Source organism: Mastomys coucha, unplaced genomic scaffold, assembly GCF_008632895.1.
Source record: "Mastomys coucha isolate ucsf_1 unplaced genomic scaffold, UCSF_Mcou_1 pScaffold14, whole genome shotgun sequence".
Taxonomy (NCBI): Eukaryota; Metazoa; Chordata; class Mammalia; order Rodentia; family Muridae; genus Mastomys; species Mastomys coucha.
In genome coordinates, this window is record NW_022196896.1 from 91,318,920 (window position 1) to 91,333,971 (window position 15,052).

Consider the following 15,052-nt stretch of genomic DNA (forward strand, 5'->3'; position numbering starts at 1 on the left):
CAGTTCCGGTTTACAGCAGTGTGAGTTTGTGTGGGGAGCGCCTGCTGCTTACAGTACCTGGCTCAGTATAGTGTCTGTCTCACCAACCTGAGTCCCGGCAAAGGCAGGTGAATGTGGTCTGCACTTACAGTCTCTGCTGTATGCTTGGTGCTAGTGTCACAGAAGTCCCCTTTGCACAGGCACAGGACACTCCTCGTAGCCCTCTCCTGGCATAGCCACTTCCTCTTTTCTGCCCTAGGCTCTTGTCTTTCCCTTGATGTGGAGCTCAAGAATTCCCTTGTCTAAGTGAGAAACTTACCCTGACAGGCCCTCACCTGCTCCCACTACAGACTGGGAATCGCTCCTTATACAAGTGGAATGTTGTTGTTGTTGTTTTTAACATGCCCTTAACTTTATTAATAATCTTTTCATTAACAAATAAATCAAAGAATATAATTGTATCACTTCTCCCATTCTCTCTTATCCCCTCCAACTCCTCCCATGCCCTCCTGTCTCTAATTGGTAGCCGCTTTTTGTTATTATTGTTACATGTATATAAATGCAATGTCACGCATGGTGGCACACTCCTTTAACCCCAGCACTCACATGCGGATCTCTGAGTTCAAGACCAGCCTGGTCTACAAAGCAAGTTTCAGGACAGCCAGAGCTATACAGAGAAACCCTGTCTCTATAAGTTATAAAAATAAAAATAAACACATAATATGCCAATCCAAGCTGCTGAATCCATTCAGAGAGGCTTGAGTGTATATGATCCACGAATGACTATTTTGTACTAGAAAGCCAATTAAGAGGCCTGGCCTGGGTGAGGTTTATTTCCCACCGGAGTGTTTTAAAGTACTAGACAGACTTTAAAGACTGAGAGTCTGATGTAGATTTTTAAAAGCAGTCTGGGGCTCAGTTGAAGAATGCTTGTCTACCATGCAAAGGCCCTGGGTTCACTCCCAGCATTTAAATTGTAAAAAAATAATTAAATGGGGCTGGAGATCTGGCTCAGTGGTTAAGAGCACTGACTGCTCTTCCAGAGGTCCTGAGTTCAATTCTCAGCAACCACATGGTGGCTCACGACCATCTGTAATGGGATCTATTGCCCTCTTCTGGTGTGTTTGAAGACAGCGCACTATACAGGGTATTCATATAAATAAAATAAATCTTTAAAAACAAAACAAAACAAAACAAAAAAAATATTTAAAAAAAATAATTAAATGAAACAAAAAGATCCTTGGTTTCTGTGTGAGGCACACATGGGGGAATATGGAAGCACAGAGACCATTTAATTTCTGAGCCTCAGAGTGCACCAACAGGTAACAGTCTCCATCCCCCCAAGCTTCTCCCTTACCTGAATAACTTCTATGTTAGTCAAGGCACTAGAGGGTAGCAGCATGGATGCTGTTTCTAATTTGACTGTGTTTGGGTGTGAGCTGCATCATGACAGCATATGTGGCCTTGTATCAGGACACGTGGAATGACACGGGTACTTGTATGTTCTCTATTATGAAGACACATGTGACTCCACTTCATAAAAAGCAATCAGCATGTACCCATAACCACCAGCTAGGCACACACACCCTGCTTGTTCTGAGATAAGCCTTGCCAAGCCTGGAGGCCGTAGAGGAGTACAAGGTTGAGGGCAGCAGAGACAACTGACTCAGCATTTTAAGATGTACCTGAGGCCCATCATCACCAGAACCAATATCATCAGAATCAGCATCACCAGAACCAAACATCACCAGAACCAGCATCACCAGAACCAGCATCACCAGAACCAAACATCACCAGAACCAATATCATCAGAATCAGCATCATCAGAACCAGCATCACCAGAACCAGCATCGCCAGAACCAAACATCACCAGAACCAGCATCATCAGAACCAGCATCATCAGAACCAGCATCACCAGAATCATCATCACCAGAACCAGCATCATCAGAACCAGCATCACCAGAACCAGCATCACCAGAACCAGCATCACCAGAACCAAACATCACCAGAACCAGCATCACCAGAACCAGCATCACCAGAACCAGCATCATCAGAACCAGCATCACCAGAACCAGCATCATCAGAATAGGGGAAGAGATCCAGAGATGATGATGAGAGAATCTCAGGTTCATAGGTGGCCACCGGCAGTCACAGACACAGACTCTCCCACTTCCCCTGATGGCATTCTTGCTTTGATGGGACCCTGCAGTCCTTCAGAAGGGACTTTTTGTTCATGGTGTGAGGGGGAAGACAAGAGTGAACCAGTACTGTTTGTTGACAGCTCATCCTTCCCACGCTCATTAGTGTCACCTCTGCCCTAAGTCCAGTGACTGTGTGTGTTTGCTGCCGGAGTCTACATTTCGGTTCCTGTTCACTTGGCCAATCCTTACGCCCATTGATGCTGTCCTGTAGTTCAGCAGTAGGCACAGAAGCCAAAGCGCCTGTCTCCAGCTGGGAAGTCATTTTCCAAGATTGTTTGTTTATTCTTGCTTGTTTGTGCTTCCTGCAAATTTGATAACTCCTTGTCAGTATGTGAAGAAAGAGAAGTGGGCTGAGGGATGAAGAGGCAAATGGGGGGGTATGGAGAGAGAGAGCGCACATTTTCTGGAGTAAGCTAGTCTCTAGTCTCTGGGTTACTTGTGAGGAGGTTGAGAATGTCACAGCCACACAGGTCTCATCCATGAGCGTTCTGTCATCTCTCCACCCACTCAGGCCTTCTCTAACATCAACAGCATCTGCAGTTTGCAGTGTAGAACTCTCATGCAGATGCTCTTAGATTTACTCCTAAGTCTGTTTTTCACTTTATAGTCAATGTCATCTGTTCATATTTTGCTTTCTCTTTACTCTTGGCGTATAGAAAAGAATTAAGGTTTTACACTGACGCTGCATTCAGCAACTTTGCTAACCCCATTTATCAAAAAAAAAAAAAAATAGTGTGTAGATTCTTTTGGACTTTCAAAGTATCCATTTTGTCATTTTAGAGACTGGCAGTTTTCTGTATTTCTGTTGACCTTTTACTTAACTATTTCTGCAGGATGAGATTGCCAATGTAGTATTAAATAAGAAGGAAGAGAGCAAGTACTAAAAACCTATTTGTTTGTTTCTTTTTTCTCTCTATTTTATGTGCATCAATGTTTTGCCTGCATGTATGTCTGTATGAGGGCGTCAGATCCTCTGACACTGGAGTCACAGACAGTTATGAGCTGTCATGTGGGTACTGAGAAGTCAACCCAGGTCCTCTGGAAGAGCAGCCAGTGCTCTTAATCACAGAACCATCTCTCCAGTCCCAAAGGTTTATTTGTTTATGCATATGAATTCTCTGTTTGCATGTTTGTCTACAGGCCAAAAGAGGGCATCAGATTCCATTATAGGTGGTGGTGAGCCACCATGTGGTTTTTAGGAATTGAACTCAGGACCTCTAGAAGAGCAATTAGCTGAGCCGTCTTTCCACTCCCTGATCTATTTCTTACTTCAGGGAGGATACTGATATTAAGTATGTTTGCAATAGATTTTAAAATATACATTAACAGATTAAGTAATTTTTCTATTTCCTTACTTTGGTAAATATTACTTTACTATGATAAAAAATAACATAAAAGTGTTCCATTAGCTACTTACGTTTTTTTAATTGTTAACTTTGACATGAACAGCAATTGTAAGTTCAGGGAAAAATAGTGGAGAGTGGAGACTACGTAGGAAGTTTACACACACATGCCCAGCCTCCCCCTATACACACAACTTCCTGCCCCACAGTGACACTCTTGTGACTGCCCATAGCCTAGGCAGCACATCATCACCAAAATTTCAAAGATGTTCCTTTTTTAAGGGATAAAATGTCTTTCTCAGTGCGTATTTCTTGGGAGAAGGAAATAGCTCAATTCTCAAAATGCCTACTGTGCACACATGAGGGCCTGAGTTTAGAACCCCAGCTCCCACATAGTGTCACATGCTTATTGCACGAGTGCTGTGGGCTCCTGGAGCTCAGTGGTCAGTGGAAAATGACAGAACACAATTTCACTACAAAAAATGGCCAAATGACTTTAATATGTGATCTTTCAAAGAGAAAAATATATGTAGTTGTTGGTTGGTAATCAGAATAAGAATGAAAGCCACAGGAGCCAAGAGTAACCCTAGCACACAGAAGGTGGAGGCAGGAGGATTACAAGTTTAAAGTTCCTATATAGTGAATTTGAGATCAGCCTGTGCTATAGGAGACTCACTTTCTAACAAATAAACCAATAACCCAACACACACAAAAAAAAATCCACAACAGCACCCCCCCCAAAACAAAATTCACAGTGAGCTACCAATGGCTACATTCTCTCTATATTCTGAAAGCACCAGTATAGATAGCATATACTGCTGGTAGAACACTATAATCACTTTGGAGACTAACTGACATCACACTCCAAGCTTAGCAACCTCCTAGACACTCCCCATCCAGGAACTCAGCTGCTAAGCAACGGAAACACTCAGAGGTCTAAATTCCCTCTTACTCCCAGAGATACCTGACCTCAATGAAGAGGAGAATAATAGAAGACCTGACATAAGCCTCTGGCTTACACGTGCATTTGCATACTCAGGCATACACACATGTGCAAATATGCATGGACATGGACATGCACATGACACACACACACACACATGTAAAATAAAATCAAAGGTATTGTGTGATTGAGGAAGACACTCAACATCAACTTCAGGCCTCCAAACATAGGTTCACATATGCACACATGCACACACACACACACTCCCGCACACAGAGGTAGAGTTGTCAAGGAGGTGCAGCAGGAGGTACAAGGCTCTGTCTTCAATCTCAGCACTACCAAAACATAACCAAACCCCACCACTGTGCAAGATTAACTGGCATATACAGTCCTACATGCTCTAAATGCATAAGCGGACTTCTCTACTTAGTTGTTACACTTTAAACATATACAGTGTTAGTTAGGACATAATTAATATTGACGCTCTACTGAACCCCTTAGGTGGACATAACTAGTATTGAAAGCATGGTTTTTGAATCTCTGATTTCTCTGATCTGTTGATCTCCAGCTTTGGTTGAAAATGTAGGTTCCACCGTTTATGACACAGCCACATATTCATGTCTGTACAATTTAGTTTGAGGGTCAATTCTTCAAGAAGAGATGCTTGAAGTAAAGTGAGAGGGTAGAGGCAGACTGGTACTGGGAGAGCCAGCTGCTGGCAGGAGAGAGGAGGCTGGTGTTCCCAGCAGAGTGGGCTTGGCTCCTGCAGCAACTACTGCTTGTTACTACAGCAGTCATATGGAAGGCTCCCCTGGGCAATCATGCACTTGATGTGCACAGTCCCATTTAATCTCCAGAAGAGCCCGGTGTGGTTGGGGATGTGACATCAGGTCTACTTACGCATAGGAAACGTGTGATTGGGGAAAAATAACTTAAGGCCTAGGTAACAGTTACCTGACTACCCTGCCATTTTGCGCTGTTACTAATATTATAAGGAAACTTTCTCATATGTATCTGATGTTTCTATGAAATTTTCTCATGCCCAAGCTGATTACATATTCTGTTATGTTCTGTGTACTTGGAAACCAATCGTGATAGGAGTCAGTAGACTTCTCTCTCTCTCCCTCTCCCTCCCCCCACCCCGCATTCTCTTCCTATTTCTCTCTGTTTTCATGTTTTCCCAGCTGGCCTCTCTTTCTTTCTGTCCTCCTCAGTCCCCCACTTCTCTACCCTCGTGGCTCTGCCTGTCTCTACCCCTTCTCCAGGTCCCCACTCCTCTTTCTTCTCCCAAATAAACCTTGGCATGGGCCTACCAGGCATCTCTGCCTGCTGCAACATTATATTTCATAATACCCACAGTAAGTTTGGACCCAAACCAACCACACAGCCACACTTCCTGCACTTGTATATAAGCTTTTATGATGTTTGCTTTAACAAACTGCCCTTGGGATGGACCCTAACATAAGAGAGACACCTGCACCAATATAAGAAACTATTTGGAATAAGACTTCCATTTTGAGTAGTGGTTGAGTAAAGTTTAAGTTCCCAAGACCTCCCTGGGAACTGACCTCCTACCTGGTAGAAAGAGACATGTGCTTGGGCAACTGACATCCTGGTTGGCAAGTTAAGACATAAATGTTAGACAAGTCCCATCCTGGTTGACAAGTGAAGACATGAATACTAGATAAGGCAAGTTCTCTGAATACCCCAACCAACAGGAACAGGATAAGTGTATAGCAAAGACATGTTCCTAAGGAAATCCCCTATCCCTAAATCCTGATTGATGGATGTTTGTGGATTTTAGGCTTGAAAGCCCTGTAGGATCTTAACTCAGTGTCACAACCAGCTCTTGAGTCTGGATGTGTGGCCCTGATTGAACAATCCTGGGGCATTATGCTCAATAAACTCTCCCTGTCTGACTGAGACCAGTGTTTATATGGTTTGGGAGGGCACCCCTGGACACAACAGGAAGCATCCAACTTTGGAGGGGTGGATCTGGGTCTAGGCCTTGTCTGCTTTGCCTCTAGAGTCATGATATTTGAGTGTTTGTTATGATGGGTGTGAATGCCCGCTCTTTTTTCTTTTGATTTTTGAGATGTGTTTTCCTCTGTGCAACATAGCCTTGGCTGTCCTGTATTCCCTTTGCGGACCAGGCTGGCCTAGAACTCAGAGATCCACCTGCCATTGCCTCCTGAGTGCTGAGACTACAGGCTTGTGTGCACCAACATGACAGGCTCAAAGCTGGCTCTTGAAATGGGATGAGCTTTGGGAAGACAGAGGAGAGCTGAGGTCTCAGGGTTCTCTGTTCAGCACCTTTATCCCCTTCCACACACTTTTATTTTCTCTGCCTTTTTTCCTTTGACCTCCCTTTTCTTCCATCAGATGAGGCAGGACAATGTGTTTATCAATTGTTTTATAAGCTTAAGGAATATTTATGCTTTATTTTCCAGTCTAAATCGTTGGGCATTTTATATTTATCATCTGGACACAGTTACAAATATCTTGTACTTATGTAAAGCCTTTAATTGGACTTTTTCTGGGTCCAGAGTCTTCAGCAGGAAAATCAAACCAAAACAAACTGAGAGTTGAATTCCTTATTAATAAAAAATGGCCATTTAGCAGGAGTCTGTTGCTGAGAGCGAACAGTACATGACTTTCTGCTCTCCTTCCACCAGGGGGCAGCAGAGGGTCCCAGAGAAAGCTATCCGGCTAAGCACAATTCCCACAAGTCCTTTCCAGTTGCCGGAAATTCGTCCCAATCTGATTTGTATTCCACACTGGCTTTAAAACTATTTCAGTTGTTGCTTAGGAGATGTTTTATCCGGAGGAATCAAAGGGCATTCCGAATTACGTGGTAATTAAAAGACCTTGACAGCATCTATTGTCTTTAAACCACTCTGACTTACAATTAAAACCATTATTTTTGAAGTGATATTAAACCCCAAAAGGCTACTTTAAAATAGTTTAATGATTGAAATGCTACATCGCCACTGTGAAATCCTGCTGGTTCCTCATCTAAGTTGAAGAGAAAGCTTGTGGGTGGAGTCAGTCTGCAACTCTGCATGGGGTAGGTGGGAGCTCTGGTGGGGGTGGCGGGGAGGGGGGTCTGCTAGCATTGCTTCCTCAAACCATAATCATTCGGGGAATTAGTTACCCCAGATAAGCCATGTTTGCATTGCTAATCATATACATATTTGATTAGCTATTTAATGTTTAGGTACTTGGAGCCTCTTTCAGATGCGATTTCGTCCCTAGGACACATTTAGCACTCGGGAGGCGTTTTTTTTAACTGTCCCACTGTTGGCATGATTCTGAGGATCGCGGTTACATATCACTGAGCAGAGGCTTTTTCGTGACTGAACGAGCGATCCAGAGGACAAGCACGTAAGCCTTGTGGCCTCCTGTTTTAGCTCCATTATGTAGGCTGCACTTAGCCCAGCGGCTCAGACACTGAGGTTTTGCAAACCCTGACGGATGACCCCGCCAACCCAGGAAGTCACAGTACAACCCCCTTCAGAATGAAGCATGGGAACTGAGTCTCAATTACCCAGCCAGTGTGACTGACACCTCCCCAAAGCTAGAAGAGACAATCTAAGTAAAAAACAGCGAGCAGGGCTCAGGTCTGGGGCATGTTTAGTGAAGGAGAGAGAAGAGAGGCAGGCAGAGAGAATGCAGCAGGGAACACGCTGAAACTGGGCAGGGTGCAGTGTGGAGCCAGAACACCACAAAAGCGGGCCTTTCTTCAACTTAAAAACAAAACAAAACAAAACAAAACAAAACAAAACAAAACAAAACACATTGCTTAGGGGTGCTGGAGAGATGGCTCAGTAGTTAAGAGCACTGGCTGCTTTTCCAGGAGATATGGGGTTAATTCCCAGGACCTACATGGCAGCTCACAACTGTCTATAACTCTAGTTCCAGGAAATCTGGCACCCTCACGAAGACATATAAGCAATCAAAACACCAATGCACACAAAATAAAAATTAATCATAGAAATCAAATCAGGTCATGTGGTATTCATTTGCATTTCAAAACACAAAACCAAAAAACTGCTTAGTCTCTTAAGTGCACTAAGACTCTAAGTGAGTCTCTTAGTCTCTTAGTATCTTAAGTCAAGATAAGCCTTGGTACAGAATAGAAGATCTATATAAGACAAGGCAGCTTGTCCAACTTGCTCACTGCCGAATCCGTGACATTCAATTACGTATTGTGAAAGAGCAAAGGAATGAGCCATGAGCCATGCAGTGGTCAGGGAGAAAGCTGTAGCTCCTTCAGGACTTGAGGGAATGTGCATCTCAGCAAGAGTAAGGTGCTAAGAAGTTGGTTTCAAAACCGTAAGACGTAGTAAACACTTGGCTATGGGGGTAGATGAGGTAGGCACTTGAACTTCCGTGACCCGTTGCTCATACAGTCTAGTCTGCAGGTACAAGCACAGGAGATGAATAATTGTCCTGTGTCTATGGCCTTAATCCTGCCCTGGCGTCTTTCTGAATCCTTCCAAAGTGCCTTATGGTTGTGACCCTTATGGTTGCTTATATACTGTTGTCTACAGGTGCAAGAAAGAGGGTGGGCACTTGTCCTGTGGTTGTGTTCATGGTCCTGTTCCTGCACTTGACTACCTTTTAAATCCAGATAGGAGACATTGTAAAGGACAGTAAGCAGAAGGTCAGGGGTGAACACACTGGTTCAGCCTCCTCTACCCCTGCCTCGCCCCACCCCTACCCCACCACCCACCTGGCCCATAGAAGTTTCCAGTGGTAAGGGGATCATACCCAGTATTTAAATTCTTAACGGAGTGTCCACACACTCAAAAACTGTGAAAATGGAACCGACTTGAAAAATCATTCAGAGTACTTTATATTCTCAAATACTGAACTTCATGTAGCCCAGGCTGGATTGAATTCCCTATGTTGCCAAGAATGGCCTTGATCTCCTAATGTTCCTGCCTCCCTCGCCTAAGAGCTAGGATTACAGATGTGTGCCATAAGCCTTATGGATCTGGTCTTCATTCTGGATGGAAGAATACATCAATCCAGTGGCAGAGTGTGATTTGTTAGTCTACATTACTGGAAGCTGGAGTGGGAAAGTATGGTGCGCAGAAGCAATGGGATCTGGATTCCCAGCCCAGTGTGCTCTCTGCTGTCAGACTCAGCCTCCCACAGAATGCATCGGCAGGTACCACTTTACTTTAAAGGGTGGCATTTTACAAGCCTGTGTGACTCAATTAGTACGTGGTTGCTTCCGTTTTTTACCTTTATTCAAAGTACAATTTTTTCTTCCAGGGTGGGGTGGGTAGTTGTGTGTGCACACGTATTCATGTGGAGGCCAGAGGGCAGCTGCCAGGAGTGCGTTTTCTCCTTCCATTACATAGATTTGGGGGGCTTGAATCAGGGAGTCGGGATTGACTGCAGGGGTCTTTGCTTGCTGAGCAATCTCAATATCTCAGTTTTTGGCTTTTTGACATAAAATTGTTATTTATCTGATGCCTGAAAATATATCATTATAAATGTATATGCAAAATAACCTCATTCAGGGGCTGTGAAATTGTAGCTCAAAGGTAGAATGGATGCTTAGCATGTGCAAGACTCTGAGTAGAGTCCCCAGCAAACACACGCGCGCGCACACACACACACACACACAGAGCACACAGAGATACGTGCATATAAAGAGGTATGTGCATGTCTCTGTGTTTTTGGCTTGGAATATATGTCAGTGGTAGAGCACTTGCTTAGCATATACCACATACAGGCCCAAACACATTTATGGTATTAACAGTCCCATATCACACTTACCTTGGTAGAATCAGGACTGGAGGAAGAATTGGCCCCGTAAATTTTAAGGACTTCTTCAATTGGGATACTGTTCTGTGAAATAAAAACAATGTGTTGCTCTATGGTACCTTTCCTTTATTATAAAACGAAGTTACTGCAGCTCCAGTGGATCGAGTACAGTGTAAGGTAACACAACAACTACCTAATTTCAAAATTAAAGGGTAAACATGTTTTCTAGACACTTGGGTCTCTCATTCTTTTATTCCCCTCTCATCTCCCATAATTTTTTTTTTTTGCAATATGGTATGCAAGTCAAATTTTTTCATTATATATTTAAAATAGCAAATTTTACTGTTAGTTAGTCCAAGGCATTTAGAAGCAGCATTACAAACATGCAAGCATGCACTAGAACCAAATGATCTTAGAAGACGCAAAGCGTGCACACATACAGTACTCTTCCCCTCACCATTAAGACGCCAGCATAAGACGATAAGATCATTGCTTCTCGCTCTTTTCGGTTTGGATACACAGGTCTGACATGAAGTGGTCCTCTCCTAAGGGGATATATAGATGGAGAAGAGTTGGGGTTGGTTTGTATGAGTGTGTGCACACACATGTGCACGTGTATGTGGAGAACAGAGGTCAACCTCAGATGTCATCCTCTGCGGCCACCCACCTTGGATATTTTGAGTAAGGGACTCTTCACTGGGACTTGGGATTCACCAAGGGGGCTAGGCTGGCTGGCTGGTCAGCAAGAGCCACGTCTTTACCTCTTCAGTGCTGCGATTATAAATTTGTGCCACCTCACCCAATATTTAATGTAGGTGTGGGGATCAAATTCAGGTCCCCTTGCTTGTACAGTAAGCGCTGACTGAGTCCTCTATTTTCCCAGCTCCTACTCTTATTCCTTTTGACCCAAGCTAAGGTGTGACACTAATCCATAGGTAATCTGCAATGGCTGTGTGTTATCCACTCTTTAAATAGGATTAATATGATTGATTTTCTGCTGATGAAGCAGGTACTTTGTATTTTGTTTTGTTTTGTTTTGTTTTGTTTTGAGATAGGATCTCTCTGTGTAGCCCTGGCTGTCCTGGAACTCACTCTGTAGACCAAGCTGGTCTCAAACTCAGAGATCTACCTGCCTCTGCCTCCCGAGTGCTGGGATTAAAGGCATGCGCCACCACTGCCAACCAGCGGTACTTTGAATTTTTAATTTTCCAACCAAGTGATGTATTTTTTCCTCTTCCTTGGTTTTCGCTAAAGCTGTTATAAATATCAATGGCTCCTGCTGTAAGTAAGTGGTTATAGCTTTGTTAGCAAGTATCCACATGCTTCTTTCCCCTCATTGTCTACTTAGGGGGATCTGTTTTACTTTACTGTAAGCTTGCACACCTGTAGGGAAGCTGAAAATACCTCTAGATCCTGAAAATGAGTCTTGCCAGAGTGTTCCATGGCTTGACAAATCAGGAGACACTGAGCCATGTCATGCTTGCTTGTTGTTTGTTTAAATCCATCTGGTTTGGAATGAACCTTGTTATGAAGTGAACAGACACTAATAATGTCCACCCAGAAGATACTGGAGGTAGAACCTGGTAACGGCTATCGAGGTTCAAAAAAAAAAAATCACATTTACTTGGTGTGCTTGTGTGTGTGTGTGTGTGTGTGTGTGTGTGTGTGTGTTGGGGGGGTTGAGGGGGAGTGCTTGTTTCACTATGGAGTTCCTGTGAAAGCTAGAAGACAATTTGAGGGAGCTCGCTCTGCTCTCTCCTCCCACTGTGTAAGACCAAGGGGTGGAACTCAGATATTCAGGCTTGTGGCAAGTCATTTGCCCACATCTCACCAGCCTGAGTCTTTTGTTCCTATGCCAACAGTCCAACTCATAAACTTTTCAGAGGTAGAAGCAATCAAACCTACCTCCCCACCTCCTCTCTCTTGCTCCCTCACCCCACCCCACCCCACCCTACCCCTTGCTCTTGTTCCTTTCATGTTGCTCAGACAGGATTTTTCTGCTTATTATTGTCAGTTCCTTGCCTGGAGCTTCAGCCAGGAGCAGGAATAGAAACAACATCTGGACTTTGGACCGAGCTATTTGATCTGCCTCTCAGTTCCCTGTCCTGAGCGGTTGACTGAATCTGCTGAGTCACTACACTTGAAGGAAAATGCTGATAATCTTGGAAAGGAAATGATCCCGTGGACTCAAGTGCTGACATGCTCCAGAAACTGTGAAATAGTCCTTGGGAAGCAATGTCAGTGTTTTCCTACAAACAATACAATAAAGTTGAGCTTCTCAGGAGAAGCATCTCATGCAAGACTTTAGGAAAAAAAAACTTGACAGAAAGCAATGATTACAAATACAAAGTATGTGAGCATACCTATGATGTCCCCAAGCTGCAGCTGTAGTGTGTCTTCAGGCTTCTAGCTGGAGGAGGAAGTTTGCTCTGTGTTTCTACATCAGAAGGCCTCATAGGAAGATGCCAGATAGGACTGGAACTTGCTCCATCAATTAGTCATGTTTTAAAAGGAAAAACCCCAAGGGCAGAGGAGATGGCTCGGATGGTAAAGTGTATAAACATGATGACTTGAGTTTGGAGCCTTTCCCCATCATACGTATAGAAGTTGGGCATGGTAGCACGGCCTGCAATCCTAGTGCTGGGAGATGGAGGCGGAGACAGGAGGCTCCCTGGAGCTTGCTAAACAGCTAGTGGTGAACTGCAGGTTCATTGGGAGAGAGACCCTCTCTCAAAAATAAGACGAAGAGTGACAGAGGAAGACATTGGCCTCTGACCTCTGCATACACTCACACCCATACACAGGAATACATGTGCATTCATATTTCCCTACCCACACAAAATAAATAGACAGATCAAAAAGAAAAACAACAAACATATTTCAACTTACACTTTCTCCCACTGGAGCCAAGTTAAGTTTTCTGAGCGATCTAGCCATTGATTAGCAACACTGATGGCCAAGTCATAGTGGGCCTGGAATCAGGAAGTAGAAAGGAGAGCAGTAGGTTGAGATCTTGGCAAAGCAACTTCCTGAACAATCGTACTGCTAAGCCGTCCTCTGCCAAGTTTCAAGTGTGTGTGTGTGTGTGTGTGTGTGTGTGTGTGTGTGTGTGTGTGTAGAAGAGCGAGGGATCCTTATTTATAGCCTGATGCTTGGCTAGAAATGTTTCAGAATCTCCAGGCATTAAGTTTATCTCCCACTAGACAGTTACTTGCTGTGTGTAGTACAGAATAGAATAGAATTGGGGAATGTGGCCTCCCCCTAGGATTTCCAGTTTATTCTTGGGTGAATCGCTGATGAGCATTGGGTCTCTGTCTCCTTAAGTTTCAAAAAGGCAAAAGGAGAAGGTGGGGAAAGCTACAGAGAGCAATTTCTAACCCTGTTTATTGTAAGAGAACATAGCAGGAGCAATGGACCAGACAGACATGACTGATAGGCGAGAGCCTCACACCTGGTACAAAACTGAGAGTCAGTTTGCATGTTGATTCTTATTACATCAATGACCTTTGCCCTGATCGTTTGTAAGATTTTGCTTAGAAAGTATGTTTACCACTTGGTAGCAACATTTTCTTTCCAGCTGTTATCCAGGGAAGCAAAAGTTGATCTGGGCTTGTTTAAGGTTCTAAGAATTCCTCAATCATTTAATGATATTCTCCAGGGACTAAACTAAAGTAAAATGTCAACCTAAATAATAAATAAGGGTTTTGGACCCTGGTCATTCTGTTGAAACCTCATCTGGAGTTTGATGCCTGGGTTAGTCACACCGGTCATGCTCCTTAGAAATACAAACCCAACCCTGACCTCCAGAATAAAAATGGTGCTGTAACAGTACCTCATTAAAGTTTGATAAGTACAGTTCTGATCTATTTGATGCCTCTGCGTGATGTGTGCACAAAGAGAGACAGGCTTAGCTACAAACTCTGGATTTACTCAGAGGGAAACTGAGAAAGAGAGACACAACCCTCTTAGCATGAAGATAGCACATGGGCAGAGACACATCCCTCTTAGCACGAGGATACACATGGGCAGAGACACATCCCTCTTAGCACGAGGATAGCACATGGGCAGGGGGGTAAACTGAGCTCACTGATTTCTTTTGGATCAAATCTTTGGTGGTTTCTTCTCTAATTTCTGTGTAGCAAGCTAGCAGAACTTCACATGAGTCGGGGCTCAGTATGAATAACACAATAGATTCTAGGATCGTGTATCATTTTGCCTTCTCCACTACTGCCAATGATGGTAAGTGCTTAGAGTTGAGAACGACACGATTGCTAATTTTGTCAAGGTCTTACCATTGTGAATTAACATTGTATCTTGCAGTCATTTGTTTTAAATTCTTCTCCCAACTATGTTTATTTTCTCATTATTATTTTGCTTCCTATTTAGTGGGTGAAGATGTTCATAGAGACAACCTCAGGATGAGGAAAACATTAGAAAGGGGACAGGGTGTGTGTATGTGTGCATGTGTGTGTTTGTGTTGTGTATGTATTAATTACATATGCATTTGATATCTGTCCTCTCCCCTTATCACATACAGAATGAAATGAGAGTTGCACCATTGTGACTTGGTTTACCATATCATCTAGAAAGGTGAGTTGGCCTCTTCCTTTAGGATCAAATTCATTTTCCCGAAGTCTGATTCCAATATACTCTCCCCTTAAAAGAAAGAGAGCAGCATTGAACTTTTGGGAATGATGTAGGATTCCATCCTCAGAAAGAGGCTTTCTTCCTGATGGTCCCCCACACTCCCCCCTCCCCAAGACAAAAATGCAATGGAAGTCAGTCACAGCCTAGTAGCTATTTTT

The 15,052-nt window shown here is 43.6% G+C and overlaps 1 protein-coding gene across 1 annotated transcript in view; it reads right to left on the minus strand.

Moving 5' to 3' along the window:
• CUNH2orf80 (chromosome unknown C2orf80 homolog) overlaps window positions 1–15,052 on the minus strand; it is a 21,192-nt gene that overhangs the window by 4,466 nt on the left and 1,674 nt on the right. The window contains exons 2-6 of the mRNA XM_031368857.1: window positions 14,822–14,903; window positions 13,137–13,219; window positions 10,705–10,792; window positions 10,254–10,331; window positions 10,192–10,194 (exon numbers count right to left, since the gene is read on the minus strand). Coding sequence (XP_031224717.1) covers window positions 10,192–10,194; window positions 10,254–10,331; window positions 10,705–10,792; window positions 13,137–13,219; window positions 14,822–14,903 — 334 coding nt within the window. The remainder of the gene's footprint in view (window positions 1–10,191; window positions 10,195–10,253; window positions 10,332–10,704; window positions 10,793–13,136; window positions 13,220–14,821; window positions 14,904–15,052) is intronic.